Here is a 17,590-nt window from a genome sequence, read left to right as displayed (position 1 = left end):
GGTTACAAGCCCTGCAGTCAGATTGCTTCTTTTTCTGCCCGTGTAATGTCCTTTTTCCCCACTTAGATTCAACTTAATGAATATCTGTTCATGCCAGATTGTACCAAATTACACCAAATTACAATGCAGTGAGGGTTTGGGATGGGCTAAGGCTTAAGTAAAAGGGTTATCACGGAATCAGGGAATGGTTTGGGTTGGGAGGGACCTTAAAACTCATCCCATCCCACCCCTGCCATGGCAGGGACACCTCCCACTGTCCCAGGCTGCTCCAAGCCCCATCCAGCCTGGCCTTGGGCACTGCCAGGGATCCAGGGGCAGCCACAGCTGCTCTGGGCACCCTGTGCCAGGGCCTGCCCACCCTCACAGGGAAGAATTCCTTCCCAAAATCCAAACTAAATCCCCTCTCTGTCCGTGTGAAGCCATTCCCCTTGTCCTGGCACTCCAGGCCTTTATAAATAGTCTTTCTCCATCTTCCTTGATGGCTCCTTTAGGTGCTGGATGGCCACAACTGGGTCACCCTGAATCCTTCTCTTTTCCAGACTCGCTTTAATTTAATATTTCATTTGCCAGGATTCTGCTGCGTTTCTTTATTCCACTGAGATTTATTCTGTGTGTGCTTCTCCCGTGAATTAAATGCACATTTTCAGCAGAAATGCATATTTATAGAAACAAATCCTCGGAGCGCTCAGTCGCCTTCGTGTTGCCCACGGTCACACACGGCACAGGCAGCACAATTAAAGTGATTTAATTTTTATTTGCACGCTCAATGTGCGTTAACAAATTCAACATACAAGGTAGCATTACAGAATGTAGGTTAGCTTATAGCATTATGCAGTTTCACACAGGTTGAGTTAGATTTTTTGCCTTTTTTCTTTTTTTTTCTTTTTTTTTTTTCCACACAAAGTTGTAACTGTCCAAGTTCATTTTACAATAGAAGACACAAGGTAAAGAATAACCACACCTGGGAGATTTTACAGTGAGTCCGCTGTCACTTACTGTCTATTTTATGTTTTAAAAAATATATATCTGCACATCTTCAGTTTCCTATTATTCCAGAAGAGTGTTGGAGCTACTCCTACCTGCCCGATAGCCTAAGTCTATTTACCCTGAGCATGTTTCCTTGACAAGAAATTCATCTTTCCTTTGCAACTAAAGGAATCCTAAGATCATCTAGGCTTAGTCATGCTTTTCACACCGAAGGGAGAAGGGCATTTTGTTGTTGCTGTTAGTCCTGGTCGGATCTTTGGAGCGGTGTTCAAAGCATGTTCCGAGGAGAAGTCGTGACAGTTGCTTAAACTGCAGCAACGCAATTGCTTAGTGCAAAAACTAGGATTGAAAGAGATCTACAGCAATTTCCAAGGGGGAACTCGTTCTCTGGGCTGTGGCTCTGAGCCACCAAGAGCTCGAGCTGGAAAGCATTTAAGACACTGATAAAATCTACTACAACCTCAGGCAGAAATCCTGGCCATGGGGATGGGTAACAGGGGGAGCAAAATCCACACTTGTGTCTGCTGAGAAATGGAGCTGCAGCCTCAAGGAGCCACTGCCTGGGAGGGAGGGCCAGTGAGTGAGTGGCTGTGAGTGAGAAAAATCAGCTTTCCAAAAATAATGCCTTAGGAAGAGATGCCAAAGTGGTGGCAGCTCACAAAGTGCTGCCTGTTCACACGGAGCTGCTGCTTCCCTGGCGCCTCGTGGGGAGCCGGGGGAGCCTCGCTCAGTTATTCCCATTTCAGGAGAGAGAAGGTGAAAAGGATCATTTTTCCAACAGGGATCTAAAATTCAGCAGTCAAATCCTGTAAGTAGGTAAATGATCTTAATTTTTTAAAAATGATAATCTGTTATTTGCATTCCTATTTGCATCCCACAGGGCTCAGAGCAGAGTGGCTGCCTGGGAGCAGCGAAAGGTTTCCTGAAAACCTGGGGCTGTCCAAGAGCCTCTCTGCAAACCCAGTTCTGCTTCTGTTTTTCCACTGGAGAGCCCAGGAACAATTTTAGTTAAAATTATTTCTGCTCAATTCACCAACACTGGTTACCATGAATTATTTGCTGCCAGTTATCATCCTTATCTGTGCCCTGGCTGGGCTGTAGCCAGAATACCCAAATCCAGTTCTGTGCCAGGATGCTCTGGTTGCGTCCAAAGGCAGCTCCAGGGCCGTGTGAGCACCACCACGTCAGGCAGCTGCTGCCAAACTTTATGAACTTCTGTTCCAAATTCCTTACTCTGCAGGGTTAAAACAGCCTGAGGTGCTCAAGGTCCCTCTGGTCAGGGCCATCTGTCCCCTTGCAGGTGGTTCCCAGACTCAGGAGTCAGTCAGGATTTCAGGATTCCCCCAAGCTGCCTTGAAACTCCAGGTCTGGCCCATTTTTTAGTGCCAGGCTTTGCCCTGGGTTTGCTCCTCTTTTGGGAGCTCTTGGGTGACTGCAGGACCACGTCTGATGCAAATTGACTCCAGCATGGATGAAGGGAAGCTTTGTGATCTTTTCATGCACAAGCTCTGCCTCCAAGGCCTTTCCCTAGCTCAGCTCTGCTTTGCCATTGGACAGAACTCATCAGCCAGGTAGAATTTGGCATTTCATGTTTAAGGGTTTCCTCACCAATCAATGTTTGGGTTTCTTTCATGCACAGACAGGATTAAATACAATGAAACCGAGCAGGATTTCCCCAATTCCTACAGACTGTGAGATCCTGCCTGCGTGACTCCCACGTGGCAAAAGCAACGGGATCAGTTCGTTGGGGTTTGGATTTTAGAGTCAAGCCTTGGAGGCTGTGACCTCACAGCTCCCCAAGTCCATCCCAGCAACAAGGATTTCGGTGCCTGACACAGAATTGTTTCTTCTCTGGAGGCCAGTGCCATTTTCCCTGTATTTTCCTTTTGTGCCAGTGCAGAATTCTAACCCAGCTCTACATGGAAACGCGGTTGGGACTCCCAAACCAGCACAGAACAGAACTGCAAGAACCAATGGGCAGGCAAAACTAACAAGAAACTAGAGGTTAAACAGCAGAATTCAGAAACTTTGGGAGAAGCCTAATAAAGACAGGCCAATCTTGGTGAATACCAGCAAAGACAGCTCGGCACAAACACAACTTCCATAGTGACAGATAATTGTATTAAAACCTGCAACTTGATATTGGCAGTTATACTAATTTCAGTTTGTAGTAGGCATGCAATAGCGTGATTACACTGTTATATATATTCGTGGTACCTTTTTTTTTTTTTCCATTTATTTCTTTATTCCCCATCAATTTTTTAATGCTCCTTAGAATTTTAGTGCCCTGCAAAAAAAAATCACATCACTAAGAGAACCAATCAGCTGCTGCTTCTCAACGAAAGTTTAGTCCTACAGCTAAAACAAGGTTTAAGTCTGTCCTAGGGGTCGGCCTGTGCTCAGTACTCGCTCAGGCTGTGCCACTTGGCCACGGCTTTCCTGGGGCTGTCACACACCTCGCGCCAGTGCTCGGCGCCCGCCGCGCTGCCGCTGTGGGCGCCCAGGATCAGCCTCCCCACCACCTCGTTCTTGGTGGTGCGGTCGAAGTCGATCACCAGGAACTCGATGCTGATGTCGGGCAGGAGATCCACGGGGATGTCGTAGATGAAGGACTCGTTGAAGACGGGGTTCAAAGTGCACTTCTTGACGTGGGTCTTCTTCTTGGCGATGCGCTTGCGCCCGTAGTAAACGTTCACCTTGACGTAGGGGTCTGCTGGGGGAGAGGGAGGAACCAATAACACAGCCCAGGACAGCTCCAGCACAGGGTGTGAGACACGGGCACGGAGTGGGTTGGGCTGGGAGGGACTTAAAAATCCCATCCCACCCCCTGCCGTGGGCAGGGACAGCTCCCACTGTCCCAGGTGGCTCCAACTCGGCCCTGGGCACTGCCAGGGATCCAGGGGCAGCCCCAGCTGCTCTGGGCACCCTGTGCCAGGGTCTCCCCACCCTCACAGGGAACAATTCCTTCCCAATATCCCATCTGGCCCTGCCCTCTGGCAGTTTGAAGCCGTTTTCCCTTGCCCTGCCACTCCAGGCCCTCATAAACAATCCCTCTCCCTGCTGGCTCCTTCCAGCACTGGGAGGCCACAGGAAGGTCACCCCAAATCCCTCTCTTCGCCAGACTGACCACCCCACCCTTGTTCAGGACACAGCCCAGCAAAGGGCCCAGGCAGTTTTGATAATTTGCAGATGGGAAACGCTGCCAGTGGAAGGTGCTGGGAAAGAAGAAAGTTTAAAACAAAGCCTCCCTTTTCCCCCCAGCCTCCCCCGGCCCTCGGGCAGCTGCTCTTTATGCAGACACTGGTGCAGGATTACAATCGAGATACCAGGCACTGAGAGCTTTTTTTTTTTTCTCGTGCCACACAAGTTTTGAAGCTGGAAGGCCCTTGCCCAGCTGGCACTGCCTCTTTTTCACCTTTTTTTTTACCCGGCTGCACTGGGCTTATGCATAATACAAAGATCATATAAAAATAAACAGTGTTAGTCACAAGATTCTGCAGGTAGAACATCACTGAAAAATTTATCCTGGGGCTTTTCTTTTTCTTTTTTTTTTTTAACAAAAGAGTAAAACGTAGGGCCTACAATAATTAATCCTGGTCTTCATTTGTCTGCATTCCCTCTGAGGTGGCCAGGAGAAAGCTGCAAAACCAAGGCTACGTTTGCTCTCAGTCAGTTACTGAATCTCAGGTTGACTCCAACCATTTCCCCATAATCCCGAAGGAAACTTTGCAAAGGGGATTCAGGAGTCTGAGAATCTGTGAAACAGGGAAGCCAGAACAGCTGCTCTTCTCCTCTCTTCAAACAGCACAAGAACAAACCCAGCAAAAACAACAGAAATGGAAAAACCAAAACACCGAGCCAGAATTGTCTCGAATTCCTCCTCTCCATTCTGAGCCTGCCACTGCTCCTCATCACGCTTGTCCCCCTCCTCTCCCAGGGGCAGGGCCTGACAAAGCCATGGAACAGCTGCTCAGGACCTCAAATCACAAAATCATGGAATGATTGAGGTTGGAAAAGCCCTCCAGGATCATCGAGTCCACCCTGTGCCCGATGCCCACCCTGTGCCCAGCCCAGAGCTCTGAGTGCCACCTCCAGCCCTTCCTTGGACACCTCCAGGCATGGGCACTCCAAACCTCCCTGGGCAGCTCCTGCCAAGGCCTGAGCACCCTTTCCATGGGGAAATTCCTGCTGCTGTCCACCCTGAGCCTCCCCTGGCACCACTTAACGCCATTTCCTCTTGTCCTGTTTTTCCCTGGGAGCAGAGCCCGACCCCCCCGGCTGCCCCCTCCTGTCAGGGACTTGTGCAGAGCCACAGGGTCCCCCCTGAGCCTCCTTTGCTCCAGGCTGAGCCCCTTTCCAGCTCCCTCAGGAATTCTCCAGCCCCTTCCCAGCTCCACTCCCATCTCTGGACACGCTCTGACCCCAGATTTGAGGTCTCTCATCGGTGCCCAGCAAAGGGAACGGTCACTGCCCTGCTCCTGTGCCCACCCTGGGGCTGGTCCAGCCCAGGTGCCATCGGCTTCTCGCCCACCTGGGCACACCTGGGCACACCTGGGCACACCTGGGCTCATGTCCAGCCCCAGCCACCCAGGGCCATTCCCAGTTTTCCTCACACCTTTGGCCTCGGCCTGTGGATCCCATGGATCCCATGGATCCAGGCTGTTCTGGATCCAGCACGGAAAGCTGCTGCCTCCACCAACCCCTGCCTGAACAAACCAACCGGGGCTCCCAGCAGGAAGGATTTGGGCTGCTTTGCACAACCACCTGCAGGTGAGTGACGGAGCACTCGGAGCGATCCATCACCCTCAGGAAGAGTCTGAGGAAAAATGTGCAAACAGCCAAAACCTTCAGCTGAAACAAGGGAAAAGCCCTGCAAGTGGACTTGGGGATTTATTTTTTCCCCACATGTGCAGAGCTGGAGAAAATAGCTTCTACCTGAGAGGCCGGTGATGTCCATCTTTGGCAAATGCCTGGCTTTCAGCACCACCACGGTCATTCTCTGTGCCACGGGCTGGTAGGACAGGGACACCTGCAGCTCCCCTCTGCTGATGCACTTCTGTCAGGGTGAAACGCAGAGAGCTCGTCAGGACAAGGTGGTCTCAGAGCCAGGGATGATTTCTGGAGTTCGCCAGAATTCCCTTTCCTTGTGCTAAATGCCTTAAAGAGTGGGAAAATGAGCCACAGACCACTCTTGGTGCCTCAGGTGCAGAAGGGAAACCACCCCGTGCTCCCCCCAGAGCTGTGAGTGCCCCCACAGCCTGGAATTCTGCATTTCCAGCAGGGCAAACCTGGTGGGACCTTCTGAGGGAGGAGTGGCCACGGCTGGCTTTGGGCATCTGTGACTAAAGGGCTCTGAGGGGTTTGGGAGCTCAAATGCCACTGATTTTTGGTGGAGCCTCAGTAGCTGAGCTCCTCAGGCTCTTCAGGAGTGTCCTGGCAGTCTCACCATCAGTTCAGCCTGTAAAGCTACAGGATGAAGATGAAAAGAAGATAAAACCAGAGCTGGTTTTATCTCAGGTCTCAGTTAAACCTGCTGTGCATCCTTCCAAAGAGTAACATTACGTTAGCATAACATTAAGATAATTAGTTTTGGTTTCCAGATGGTGTGTGCTCACTTCCACTGAGCTGGCACTGACTGAGATGGAGTTGATTTGCTGTCAAGGTGAACAGCACCAGCCAGGGGTGGGAACTCGTGGGGTGTCAGTCACAGAGCTGCTGAAACTTTGGGCTCTCTCCCAGAATTCCAGACCTCCTCCTGCCCCGTCAGGAGCTGGGACCTGGCAGAGCAAAGGGTCAGCGAGGCCCCAAGGAAGGGATTTTTCTCCTTTCAGAACACTGAGGCACAACAGCAAATGCCCCATTCCGTGCTCTGAGGTGAAGTTCTGTCAGTCCTCCTGCTCAGCTGAGCGGGGAAAGTGCAGAGTGGGAACTTAAACATGGAAAATGTTCATTTTAATGTCATTCTTTTGATTTGAGTGGTTTCTGTGTGTTTACCACAAGTTTTTCAAATGCCTGGAATCACAGGATGATAACTATCCTGATTTGGGACTCACGAGGACCATGGAAGTCCAGCTGCTGGGAACTTACTGCTCCTGCAAAATTCTGGGAGGAGAATAAATATTTGAGCAAGTTCCTGGCCCTGGAAGGGAAATGTTTGGAACTTTGGCTCCTTGGATACACAAGAATGCAACAGCCAGAGAGAGATTTTTTATGGAGTGAGGACGTTATTAAGAGTTTTGGGGTTCTTCTGGTCTTAAGGTGTCCCTCCCCATGGCATGGGGTTGGAATGAGATGATATTTAAGGTCCCTTCCAACCCAAGTCCTTCTGGGATTCTGGGATTCTGCTTCAAAGTAATTTGCAGTCTGTGATTGTCAGTTAGAAACTTTTGGGAATGTTCACTAGGATGGGATGTGGGATGCAGGCCTGGCCTGGGTCACTGGGTCATTACTGGGTGTTAAATGCAATTCTGCATCCCAGATTTTGAAGCCTCCAGACAAACTTTGTTTGGTTGTGATGCTGTGGAACGATGCAGATTTTCAAGGTAAATCAATTTTTGATTACTAATAAATGGCAAATAATTGGCATCCTTGATTAAAATTATTTATATTCAAATCTATTTTCCCCTCTATTTTTAATCTATTTCTTCTAAGAGATCCAGTCAATGCACTGAAAAAAAAATATTAAAGACCCTGAACCAGCCACTTGTTTTATCCTAAAAAGCATCCCAAGAACTGAAGAGCAGCCAAGTAATTACCAGAACTCTTGGTTTGTTGGGGTCATTGACACAGAATCTCCTTTAAATAATAATAATAACAATAATAACAACAACAATAATAATAATAATCAAGCTGAACACCCCATAAAGTAGAAACATTTCAAGTTAAACTGTGCCACTCTAGGACACAAGGAAGGATTTTATAGAGCCCAGCAATGATTTCCCAGATGTTACATCAATAAGTGAGCCCAAATGCCTTTTGCTATTGAACCTGGGAGATGGGCAGCAGAAATCAACTGAGCAAGAGGATTAAAATCTTAAGTACCTCCTCCTCTCCCTCCTCCTCCTCCCTGAGCACACAAACATCTGCTCCAGAGTGCTCATCCTTCTGTCTACCGCACCAGGCACCGAGAGTGGGATTCATTTCGCTGGGATTCATGTCACCCAAATTTCAGATGTCTGCCTTTTGTTCCCAATCCAGCCCATCTCAGGTGGGTTCCTGGGCGCTGATTTCTGCTCCAGGACAAGGGGAATCCCATCAGGCTGCACTGGCACAATTTTACAGCAACAATTCAGATGTAAATAATTCCAAGCAGAGGGGTCTAAACTGGTCAGATCAGACAAATCTCCCTCTCTAAGTGAGGTTTGCACATCTAAGTGATGTTACCACATCAGCTTTTATTTGGAGATGGGAATTTGCCTTTTTTCTTGACACCATCCATCATAACATTCCTCATTCCTGTGCCTCAGGGGTGACAAAACCTTACCCACCTGCCATCACCACACAGCAGAGAAGTGCCCAGCTAAAACCACAGCCACATCATACCAAAACCATGCACCTGGGGAGAGCCAGGCCTCGTGGCTGAGGAATTGCATTATTCCTGGTGGTTAAACCACAGATCCAAAGACCTGGGATCAAACACAGGGCAAAGAGCCTCATAACTTACTTGTATGTTCCTTTTGAGGATCTCCCTGGTCAGCTGGACCTTCCCGGTGCTCGGATCCACCCCTGCAAGGGGCACCATCACCTCCCCAATCACATCATCCCGGGAGAAGCGGTCAAAGCTCAGCACGAGGAAGTGCAGCACCAGGTCCTGGAGCTGGCTGTAGGGGATCCCGTAGAAGGTGAAGGTCTCGTCGAAGACCGGCTCCAGGGTCTTGCGGAGCACGCGAGTCTTGACACGGTGCCTCTTGTCGGGCAGAATGGTCATCTTGATGTAGGGGTCGGAGCTCTGGGTGTGCTCGTCCATCACGGGCAGCCCGTGCGCCTCCTGGATGGTGACCACCAGCGCCTTTTTGGGGAAGTTGTAGTCCACTGAGAAAGTCAGGTCTCCCAGCATGACGTCGTCGCCCGGGGAAGAGGGGGAGGAGGTTTTGCTCCCTCCCGGGGTGAGGCTTTGATCTGGGCTGAGTTCGTCTCCATAATCTACTTTGATGGGGAGCTGGTCGACGCGGGGAGCTGCGCCGGGCGCGTCCGGAGCCTTGTCGGAGCCCATCAGCCCAGACTCAGCAGCATCCACCAGGAGGTTCCCCCTGCCCGCCTCCTTGGCCGTGCCGTTCTTGTCTCTCCGGATCCGGTTGATTTTCTTCCTGTTGCTCAAGGTCTCCGGGTAGATGCTGATGCCTTTCAGCATGTGAATGAATTTGTACGGGGGGGTTTTGTGCTTCTTTTCTGCTTGCTGGTGACAGCATGTCCACACAAAGACTGTGACTGAGACAGAAACCACCAGGACGGTGGCTCCAATGAGTCCTGCCACCACGGGAGACACATCTGTGGGGAGACAAGGCAGTGAGGCCCCAGGTGTGCAGATCTACACAGTCCTGTCGCGCTCTTAATCCTGGGATCTGCCTATCAAAGCTTCCCCAGACACCACTTCTGTTTCTAAATTTATTTCTCACACTCCTAAGGCGTGCCTGACCTGTGTTCCATGTGCTAAGGATCTCAAACTGTTGATTACCTTATCTTGCCAAAGCCAGCTCCTGCATCACCAGCATCTCCATAGGAACGCGGGCTCTTGATGTGCAGGAAGCATTTTCTTTTATTTTTTTAATGCCCCTTTCAGAAATGTTACACAATTCTATTTCCACAACGGGGAGGGGGCAATAAATACGGCCACAATGCTGGATCTGAGAGATCCTTTATTAACAATTTTTAAAACACCACTTTGCCCTGAAATGGTTGTTTTGCCCTGGCCCTTGTGGCCGAGGCCAAGGGCAAACGTGAAATCTCCCACGGAAATCCAGTGCCCAAACCGCCAGACAGAAAATCCTGGGCTTGGATTTAGGGATTATCTGATATTTTCTAGATTTTATGCCAACTGTGTTAATCAGTAATGGCAAGGCAGAATAAAAAAAATAAATACCACGTTCATTTTGATCTGGTTATTTGCTAATGGATGACTTTGGAGAAGTTTTGCCAAGGCACAGAATGAAGCCAGTGGTGCTGAGCTCCCCAGGACTCTGCACTGACATCCTCCAGCAATTCCAAGAGGACTGAAAGGCTGGGGTGGGTGGAGGATGGAGAGCAGATGGAAGAGAAGGAGATGTGAAAAGAGCCGGGGTTGTTGAATGTTAAAAGGGGAGGAAAAGGAGGGGATTTTTTGCTGTCTTCAGTTTCTTGGTGGGGGGTTTTAGGAAAGGTGGAGTCAGGCTCTCCATGTAACTTATTTTTGTATTCCTGATTTTAGAGTCATTTTCTTTTATCTTTGGGAAGCCAGCAAACAAAAGAAAAGGTCCTCTAACCCCATATCTCTTTCTTTTACAAATTGTACAAACCACTCCTTTACCAAAAACCATTATCATGGCAATCGTGGCAGTACCCAAGTGAGACAGCTGCTTAAAAAAAGGCAAACCTGTCTCATTTTCCTCTTCATTCTGTACCACAAACAGGAGGAAACAATCTTCTAACCTCATCCTTGAAGCTATAGAGAGCACCATGAGTTTGGATTTTCTCTGTTCTTCCCACATCACTGTTTCCTGAGGTTAACAGGCTGTAAACTGAGCACCTGACAGACTCAGGGAAAATTATTCTGCCTTCTCCCAAAACTGGAAAAACCACTTTTGGTTAGATAGAAGCCTTTCTGACCTGCAGCTGGAATCTTTGTCAGTGGTGATTGATTCCACAAAGAAACCTGTCCCAGGTTTCGCTGCAGAGCCTGGGATTGAATTAACTAAAGCAAGAAGAGTTCATAATGTTGACGAAACACTGCCCCAAAACCCCAACTTCAGTTTGTTATTTAATGTTCCCTCTTTGATATAAGGCAAATGGTCTTTAACAACTCATTTGGAGACAGCTTAAAAAGCTTTGGTGGATACGTAAGAAAAATGCTGAAACTCCATTCTTATTCTTATTCTTATTCTTATTCTTATTCTTATTTCCTTATTCTTATTCTTGCTTCTCAGTGTGTGGTTTTTTGATTCTGTTGTGTCCTCACAGAATCAGCTCTTGTACCTTCATTTCCTGCACCTCTGATGGGACAATTCCAGCAGCAGCACCCGACAGTCACACCAGAAAGCACCAAATAAATATTTTCTCCCACTGAATTGTCGCAACTCTAAATATTATTTCAGCTCTAAATATTATTTCAAGTCTTACATTTGGCTCCTGTGACATTCTGTGGCAAAGAGCTCCTCAGCCTCATGACGTGGCTTGAGGTTTGCTGTGTCCCACCTCATCTCACCCAGTGCCTGTTCGTGCCTCAGGATCTTGCTCACAACCCCCCTTGTCCTGGCTGAAGGCTCCCGTTTATGTAATCATTCCATACATCCTTTAGTCCTGTCTCCATAATTCCCTGCACTTGAAAACTACGCTGACCTAAAGCTGCCTAAACCCAATTCCAGTGAAGCTTTTGCAGCTTTCAGAGCACTCCCCACACCCAGGGTCCATCTGAAATGGCAGCACAGCCTGACACCTCCCTCCAACAGAGCAGAACTTTGCTTTTTTATCCAAACTTTGTGGAAGACGCCTTTGTTCCGACGTGACGCTACGATTTGACCGCAACAAAATCAAAAATCACCAAAAGCCTCCTTTGAAACCCGATGTTTGCTAAGGATACCCCAATGGTGGCCAATGGTTAAATGGTGACAGCACATGGCTCTCGGATCCCAGGAAACACAAGGTAACAGGGGAGTGGGGCCGTTCTCCATGAGATAAATGCTGTCGGATGGAGGAATATCCCTGAGTACTTCGGGATTCAGAGCAAACGCAGCGCCCGTGCAGTGCCCACGGGGCCGGAGGGTGGGAGGGGAAGGTCAGCGGCTGCTGCAGGACAGGCGGAGGCAGCGCTTTGGATGCTCAGCGCTGGAGGAAGCCCCGGCGCTGCGGCCCCCGCCCTCCTCACGCCGAGGCTGCACGAAAAAACATCCCAAACCCGAGCGATTCTCGACCCAACACCCCCGGGCCGGGCCCCGCACGGGCCGGGCCCTTCGCTCCCCCCGGGGGCTGAGCGGGGCTTGGAGCTTCTCCATCGCCCCCGCGGCGCTCCCGGCACCGGCTCCCGACTCCGCCCGGGCCCCGCCAGCGCTCGGCCGGGCCGGTTCCCCGCCCGCCCCGCCCCGCCCCGGCCCCGCCGCCGCCGCCCGCAGCATCCCCCGGTGCCCCGGGCAGGCCCCGCCTTGTGCCGCCGGTGCCGGTGCCGCAGCCGCCCCGGGGAGCGCGAACAAAGGCCGGGGCGCGGCGCGGCCCGGCACAGACATCACGTCATCGGCCCGGGCTGCACCTGCCACCGGCCCCCGCTCCGCCAGCGACCGCCGGCAGCGGCCCCGCTCCCGGGGCCGAGCGCTGGCACCGCCCCAGCAGCGGGCGGCGAGCGGCGGCCGCGGGGGGAGCAGCTTCGCCCGCCGGCGGGGGCGGAGGGGCCGCGGGATGCTGAGGGAGCGGGGCATGCTGAGGGGCCGGTACCGGGGGATGCTGAGGGGCCGGGGCCGCGGCCGTCGGGTGCGGGGAGCCCGGGACCGGCGCTGCCCGTCCCCGCGCGGTGAGAGGGGGGCCGAAGGCGCAGGGCACGGCCCGGCCCCGGAGGCGCCTCTCGGGGCCCCGCCGGGGCGGAGGGGCCGCAGCCGGGGCCGCCGCGGCCCGGCCCCACTCACCGAAGCCGGGGTGGACACTGGTGATCTCGGCCATGGCCCCGCCGAGGCCGGGGCCGCGGGGGTGCGGGGCCCGGTGCGGAGGATGCTCTCGCGGCCGGGATGCAGGAGCTGCCGACTGGTCCCGCTGCGGCGCTCGCCCCGCCCGGCCCCGCCCCGCCCGCGGCGGCCCCGCCCGGCGGTGACTCGGCAACTGTCGGGGCTCTGGGCACGGAGCCGCGGGGCGTGTGCCCGCTGTGCCTGAACCCCCCCCGCCCCCCCTTTCCACAGGGAAGCGACGGCACCGGCACCGCGGGCGGCAGCACCGGGCGGACCCGCCCTGCCCCACGGGGAGACCCCCGACGGCAGAGGCGGGCGGGGGGCTTGCACCGGGCACCGGGCGCGGCGCCGCCGGGGTATGTGTGCGTGTCTGCGTGTGTGTGAGGGGTTGGACCGGGCACCGGCGGCGTCGCCCAGCGAAGATGGCGGTACCCGCGCTCGGTGCCCCCCCCCGGCCCCGCGTCACCGGAGCCCCGTCGGGGACTGGCCCCGGCCGCGCATGCGCGGGGCGAGCCCCGGCTGCTTCCGCTTCCTGCGCGGCGAGCGGGACCGGGCGGCCCGAGCGGGGCCCGGCAGCAGCCCCGGAGCGGCCCCGCAGCCGTGATGGCGCTGGCGCTGAAGATGCTGCCCTGCAAGAAGCGCAGAGCGGCGGCGGCGGCGGGGCCGTCGAGCCCGAGGGAGCGCGGGGAGGACGCGGAGCTGCCCGGAGGCTCTGCCGCGACGGGAGCTGCCGATGGCGGCGGCTGCGCCAGGCCCGCGGGGAGGGGGGCCGGGGAGGCCTCGCCGAAGGGCGGGAGGAAACCCCCTGCGAGACCGGCCCCGAGCTCCGGGCAGGAGCTCCCCGCGGGCCCCGGCAGCCCGGCGGCGGCGGCGGAAGGTACCGGGAGGGGCGGCGGCTTTGGGCCTTGGGATTTGGTGGTGTTTATTTTGTTTTGGAGATTTTTTTTTTTTCCCCCCCCTAGGAAGTGTTATAGATTAGAATGAAAACGAGGTCTTTCACGATGTTTTCCCATCCCTGAAAGTGCCCAAGGCCAGGTCGGACGGGGTTTGGAGCATCCTGGGATGGTTGGAGGTGTCCCTGCCCGTGGCAGGGGTGGCACTGGATGGGCTTTAAGGTCTCTCCCCACCCAAACCATTCTATGGTTGTACGGGAAAGGGACAGTCCGTCCTTGTTTCTTAGTCCCCGTGAGGCCAGAGATGAGGGGGTTGGAGCTTCTCTCTCACAAGTAAAGGCTGAGGGAGCCGGGGCTGCTCAGCCTCGAGAGGAGCCCCAGCTGAGAGGGGCCCTCAGCCCTGGCTGTCCCTGGCTGCAGGGAGGGCTCAGGGCAGGGCCCGGGCTCTGCTCCGGGGCCCGGCAGCGGCCCCAGAGCACCGGGCAGGGCCTGAGCCCGGCAATTGCCCTGCACAGGAGGCAGAAGTGCTGCCCTGGGCAGGGCCCAGCCCTGAGCAGAGCCCAGAGCGGCTGTGGAGTCTCCCTGGGGACATCCCAGCCCCATCTGGCCACAAACCTGTGCCCTGTGCTCTGGGATGGCCCTGCCTGCGCAGGGAGGTGGCACCAGATGTGACCCTCTGCGGCCCTTCAGACTTGATGGATTCTGTGCTTCTCAGTGAGAATTGTTGTCTCTGGTTCTCATGTTGCCGTGATGAGCTCCCTGATTTGACTGCAAGCTGAGTTTGTGTCAAGGAAGGAGGTGGAACGGGACAGTTCCCAGTTGTTTTCTGGGCTGTGGAACGTGTGGGCCTGCACAGAACAGGAGGGGAAGGGTTTGAAGGGTTTGCAGCCACCCCTGCAGCCAGGTGGGTTCACAGGCCCGTGGTGGCTGTGGAAATGCATCCCGAGGGTGCAGCCAACTGTGCTGTTCCAGCTGGGAATAACCCCCTGGCTGTGCCTGCCCCTCCTGTGGCAGTTGCATTTGTACAACAGGGACTAGAACCATGTTCTGAACAAATCACCAAGTTCTGGCAGTTGGCTCATGTGGCAGGGGAGGGTTTGAGCGTGGCTGTGCACAGCTGATAGTGAGGGAGTGAGGCTGACATGGCTGGAATGGGATCTCTCTGCCTGGGTCTGTGTCCAGCAGGATGGAGCTGCTGCTACTCCGTGCAGCTGCATCACATCCGTGGCTGAGTTAGACTTGTGCAGTTGTGCAGGAATGGGTCATGACACACTTTTGTGTCTTGGCTTTGTTCTGGGTATCGCTGTGGTGCATCTGACTGCAGCTGGGTGTTCTGTTTGCAGGGAAAATCCCTAAGCTGTACACAGAGGTGGAAGTGAGTTCTCAGCGGGATCCACATCCAAGTGAAAACCCTGGTGCAGTGCCAGAGGCTCCAGGGAGAAGCTCTCTGCAGGTGGCTGCCAGAAATCCCACCACGATGAAGCCACCGAAGAACGCCAGAGCTGGTGAGTGGTCCCAGCAGAGTGATGAGGAATATTTGGATTTGGGGCCGTTTATTCCGTTGGATAAATGGTGTGACTGATACAGCAAACTCTGGATTGTGAACACGGTGGGGGCAGTGTAAGTGCAATGTATTTTTAGGTTTCAATCTTATGCTCTGTAGTTCAGTGTCTCAGCAAAGTACAGGTGTCCCAGTGGGACTTGCTGGAGTTGATCTCTGCAATTTTTGGCTGCTAAAAGTCACTGCTTTGCTTCAAATAAAAAAGATGATTCTTTTCTTTCTCTGAGTCAGCAAAGCAGGAGAACACTTTTTAAGTCCTGTTCTTGCTGTGTGGTACCTGGATTTTTGCAATGTTGTTGAAGGTGTAAAAAGGCAGCTGAGGCCATTCCATAAATCAGGAGGAGGTGGCAGCTGCAGGACCTTCACCTGCTCGAGTGACTCAGTCAGGTCCTGCAGAACTGAATCCATCATTCAAAAGACTTTCTAGTTCTCGTGGCTGTTTCTGTTTGGGTGGTCTCCCATCAGCTGATGGAGGTTTTGCTGTGTCAGTAGCTGCAGAGCTCTAGCTTGTGTTTGTTTTTAAACTCATCCTCTCACAATGCGCTGGATGTGACAGAGCCGAAGTTTTGGATTCCATTTCTGCTGATTTTCAGAGGAGCAGGACGGGGAGGATGTCGAGAGGAGGAAGAGGAGGAGGAAGGCAACCAAACGGAAGAGAGAAGGGAAAAGCCAGGAAGAAGAGGGCTCTTTGTCCTGTGATATCAAACTGGACGAGTCCCTGGATCGCACCCTGGAAGATGGAGCCAAACAGCACAACCTGACCGTGGTCAACGTGAGAAACATCCTGCACGTGAGTGGGGGGGGCTGGGCTCCAGGCCTGGCTCCTGGGGAACGATGGTGGCTCTGGGATTCCTGATTCTTGCTCAGCACCCACATCCTGATCTCTTCTAATAAATCTATAAAGAGGGAATCACGTGAATAAATCTGTAGAGATGGGATCCGTGGTGTCTGTGCCACTCACCTGGGCCCTGCTTTGCCAGTAGGTGTTGATCCCAAGTTCCCTGTGTTTACAGTGGCACCTGGGCCTGTTTTGCTTTTCTGAAGCAGCAGCAGGAATAACTGAACTGAAATCATCCTTCTGGGCCCACATGAGCAGGCGTAGGCTGTGAACTCTGTTTCTTGTTTTGAATGAGCTGTTTCATCATAAAATTCTGCTGGAATTCTAGTGGTGCTGACAGAAATGCATCACTTTTAGTTACTGTCCATCACACAGCTCTCAGTTAGAAAGGAGCTGCCAGAAGAATATTTGTGCTGTCACAGCTTTGGAGTCAATCTCTTAACTCTGCACCTCTTTTGGGTCTGGATTTCAGTTCATCCCAAAGCATGATCTGGAGAGCAATAGTATTTATTTTCCCACAGAGTCAAAAATCATACATTTTGTTTTCCCTGCAGCCAGAGTTGTCCAAATCCAGGTGATCTCATATATTTTCCCTTCTTGCCATCCCTGTGGCAAACAACGTGGGGGCTGCCACGCTTCTTCCAGGCAGATTCACCCGTGGATTCTGTGCAAGTGCCCTGAATTAATGCCTTTCTCTGTCATGTGCAGCTGTGGGAGGGCTGGAGGTTCCTCACAGTCACCTGCCTTCCCGGGAGCCTTATGGAGGCCTTCAGAAAATGCAGGCTGGGATATTGTGTCTCTCCTGCCTTCCCCTATTTCTCCTAAATATGTGCAGCGTTTGCTGGAATGATGTAGCACAGTGTTTTGAAGACTGTGTATTATTCCACACTTTCTCCAGGGATTTACACCCTTGTTTTGGGAGCCTGTGAGTGCTTAAAGATTGAAGTTTAATCAAGATTGAGGTTTTCTGTTGCAGCTTCCCAGCAGCATTTCTCCTGTGACTGGGATCAGCACATTTTACTGATTACGTGACATGACTGATTACTGATATCAGGGAAACTGCTGTGGGCTTTTGTTTTGACTGTTTTCTTTTCTCTCTGCTGGGAATTTATTCTGGGGAGCGTTCACAGAGAACGTAGTGCAAACGTTTTATTCACTGCTGTGCTACTTTAAATGTTACTGTCTGATCTCTGAGCAATCATTTTTACTGCAGTGTCATTACAAAGCATCTTGTACACTGAGTATTCCTCCATCCTGTTTCCAGGTCGTTTATTCTAACACTTGTTACCTTGTCTGTTTCTCTTTAATAAACATCCTGGGTTTGTGTGTTCCTTTAGGAAGTGATCACAAATGAACACGTGGTAGCCATGATGAAAGCAGCCATCAGTGAGACAGAAGATATTCCTTTGTTTGTGAGTAAAAAGCTTGCTCAGTTGGTTTTATCAGTTGTTCTGAATGCTCAAGGCCTTCC

At 52.6% G+C, this 17,590-nt stretch overlaps 2 protein-coding genes across 2 annotated transcripts in view; one reads left to right on the top strand and one right to left on the bottom strand.

The window, feature by feature from the left end:
- Positions 1-734: 734 nt before the first annotated feature.
- On the bottom strand, positions 735-12,945 carry SYT11 (synaptotagmin 11). Its single transcript, XM_032093811.1, has 4 exons — positions 12,792-12,945; positions 8,651-9,474; positions 5,920-6,043; positions 735-3,697 (listed from the first exon to the last, which is right to left on the bottom strand). The coding sequence occupies exons 1-4, from the start codon at positions 12,823-12,825 to the stop codon at positions 3,387-3,389; spliced, it is 1,293 nt and encodes a 430-aa protein (XP_031949702.1). The 5' UTR covers positions 12,826-12,945; the 3' UTR covers positions 735-3,386.
- A 366-nt stretch (positions 12,946-13,311) lies between these two features.
- LOC116436579 (GON-4-like protein) overlaps positions 13,312-17,590 on the top strand; it is a 27,918-nt gene continuing 23,639 nt past the window's right edge. Inside the window, 5 exon segments of the mRNA XM_032093805.1 lie at positions 13,312-13,380; positions 13,383-13,704; positions 15,064-15,225; positions 15,875-16,071; positions 17,457-17,531. Coding sequence (XP_031949696.1) covers positions 13,327-13,380; positions 13,383-13,704; positions 15,064-15,225; positions 15,875-16,071; positions 17,457-17,531 — 810 coding nt within the window. The 5' untranslated portion in view covers positions 13,312-13,326.

This window comes from Corvus moneduloides, chromosome 29 (genome assembly GCF_009650955.1).
Source record: "Corvus moneduloides isolate bCorMon1 chromosome 29, bCorMon1.pri, whole genome shotgun sequence".
Lineage (NCBI taxonomy): Eukaryota > Metazoa > Chordata > Aves > Passeriformes > Corvidae > Corvus > Corvus moneduloides.
Note: the sequence above shows the minus strand (reverse complement) of the source record. Positions and strands in the feature narration are given on the sequence as shown.

Excerpts from the sequence above, each read along its gene's own strand:
- SYT11 (XM_032093811.1), bottom strand. The coding sequence starts at position 12,825 with ATGGCCGAGATCACCAGTGTCCACCCCGGCTTCG. Across the intron at positions 9,475-12,791 it reads CAGTGTCCACCCCGGCTTCG|ATGTGTCTCCCGTGGTGGCA; the intron begins GTGAGTGGGGCC and ends GTCTCCCCACAG. Across the intron at positions 6,044-8,650 it reads TCCTCAAAAGGAACATACAA|AAGTGCATCAGCAGAGGGGA; the intron begins GTAAGTTATGAG and ends TCACCCTGACAG.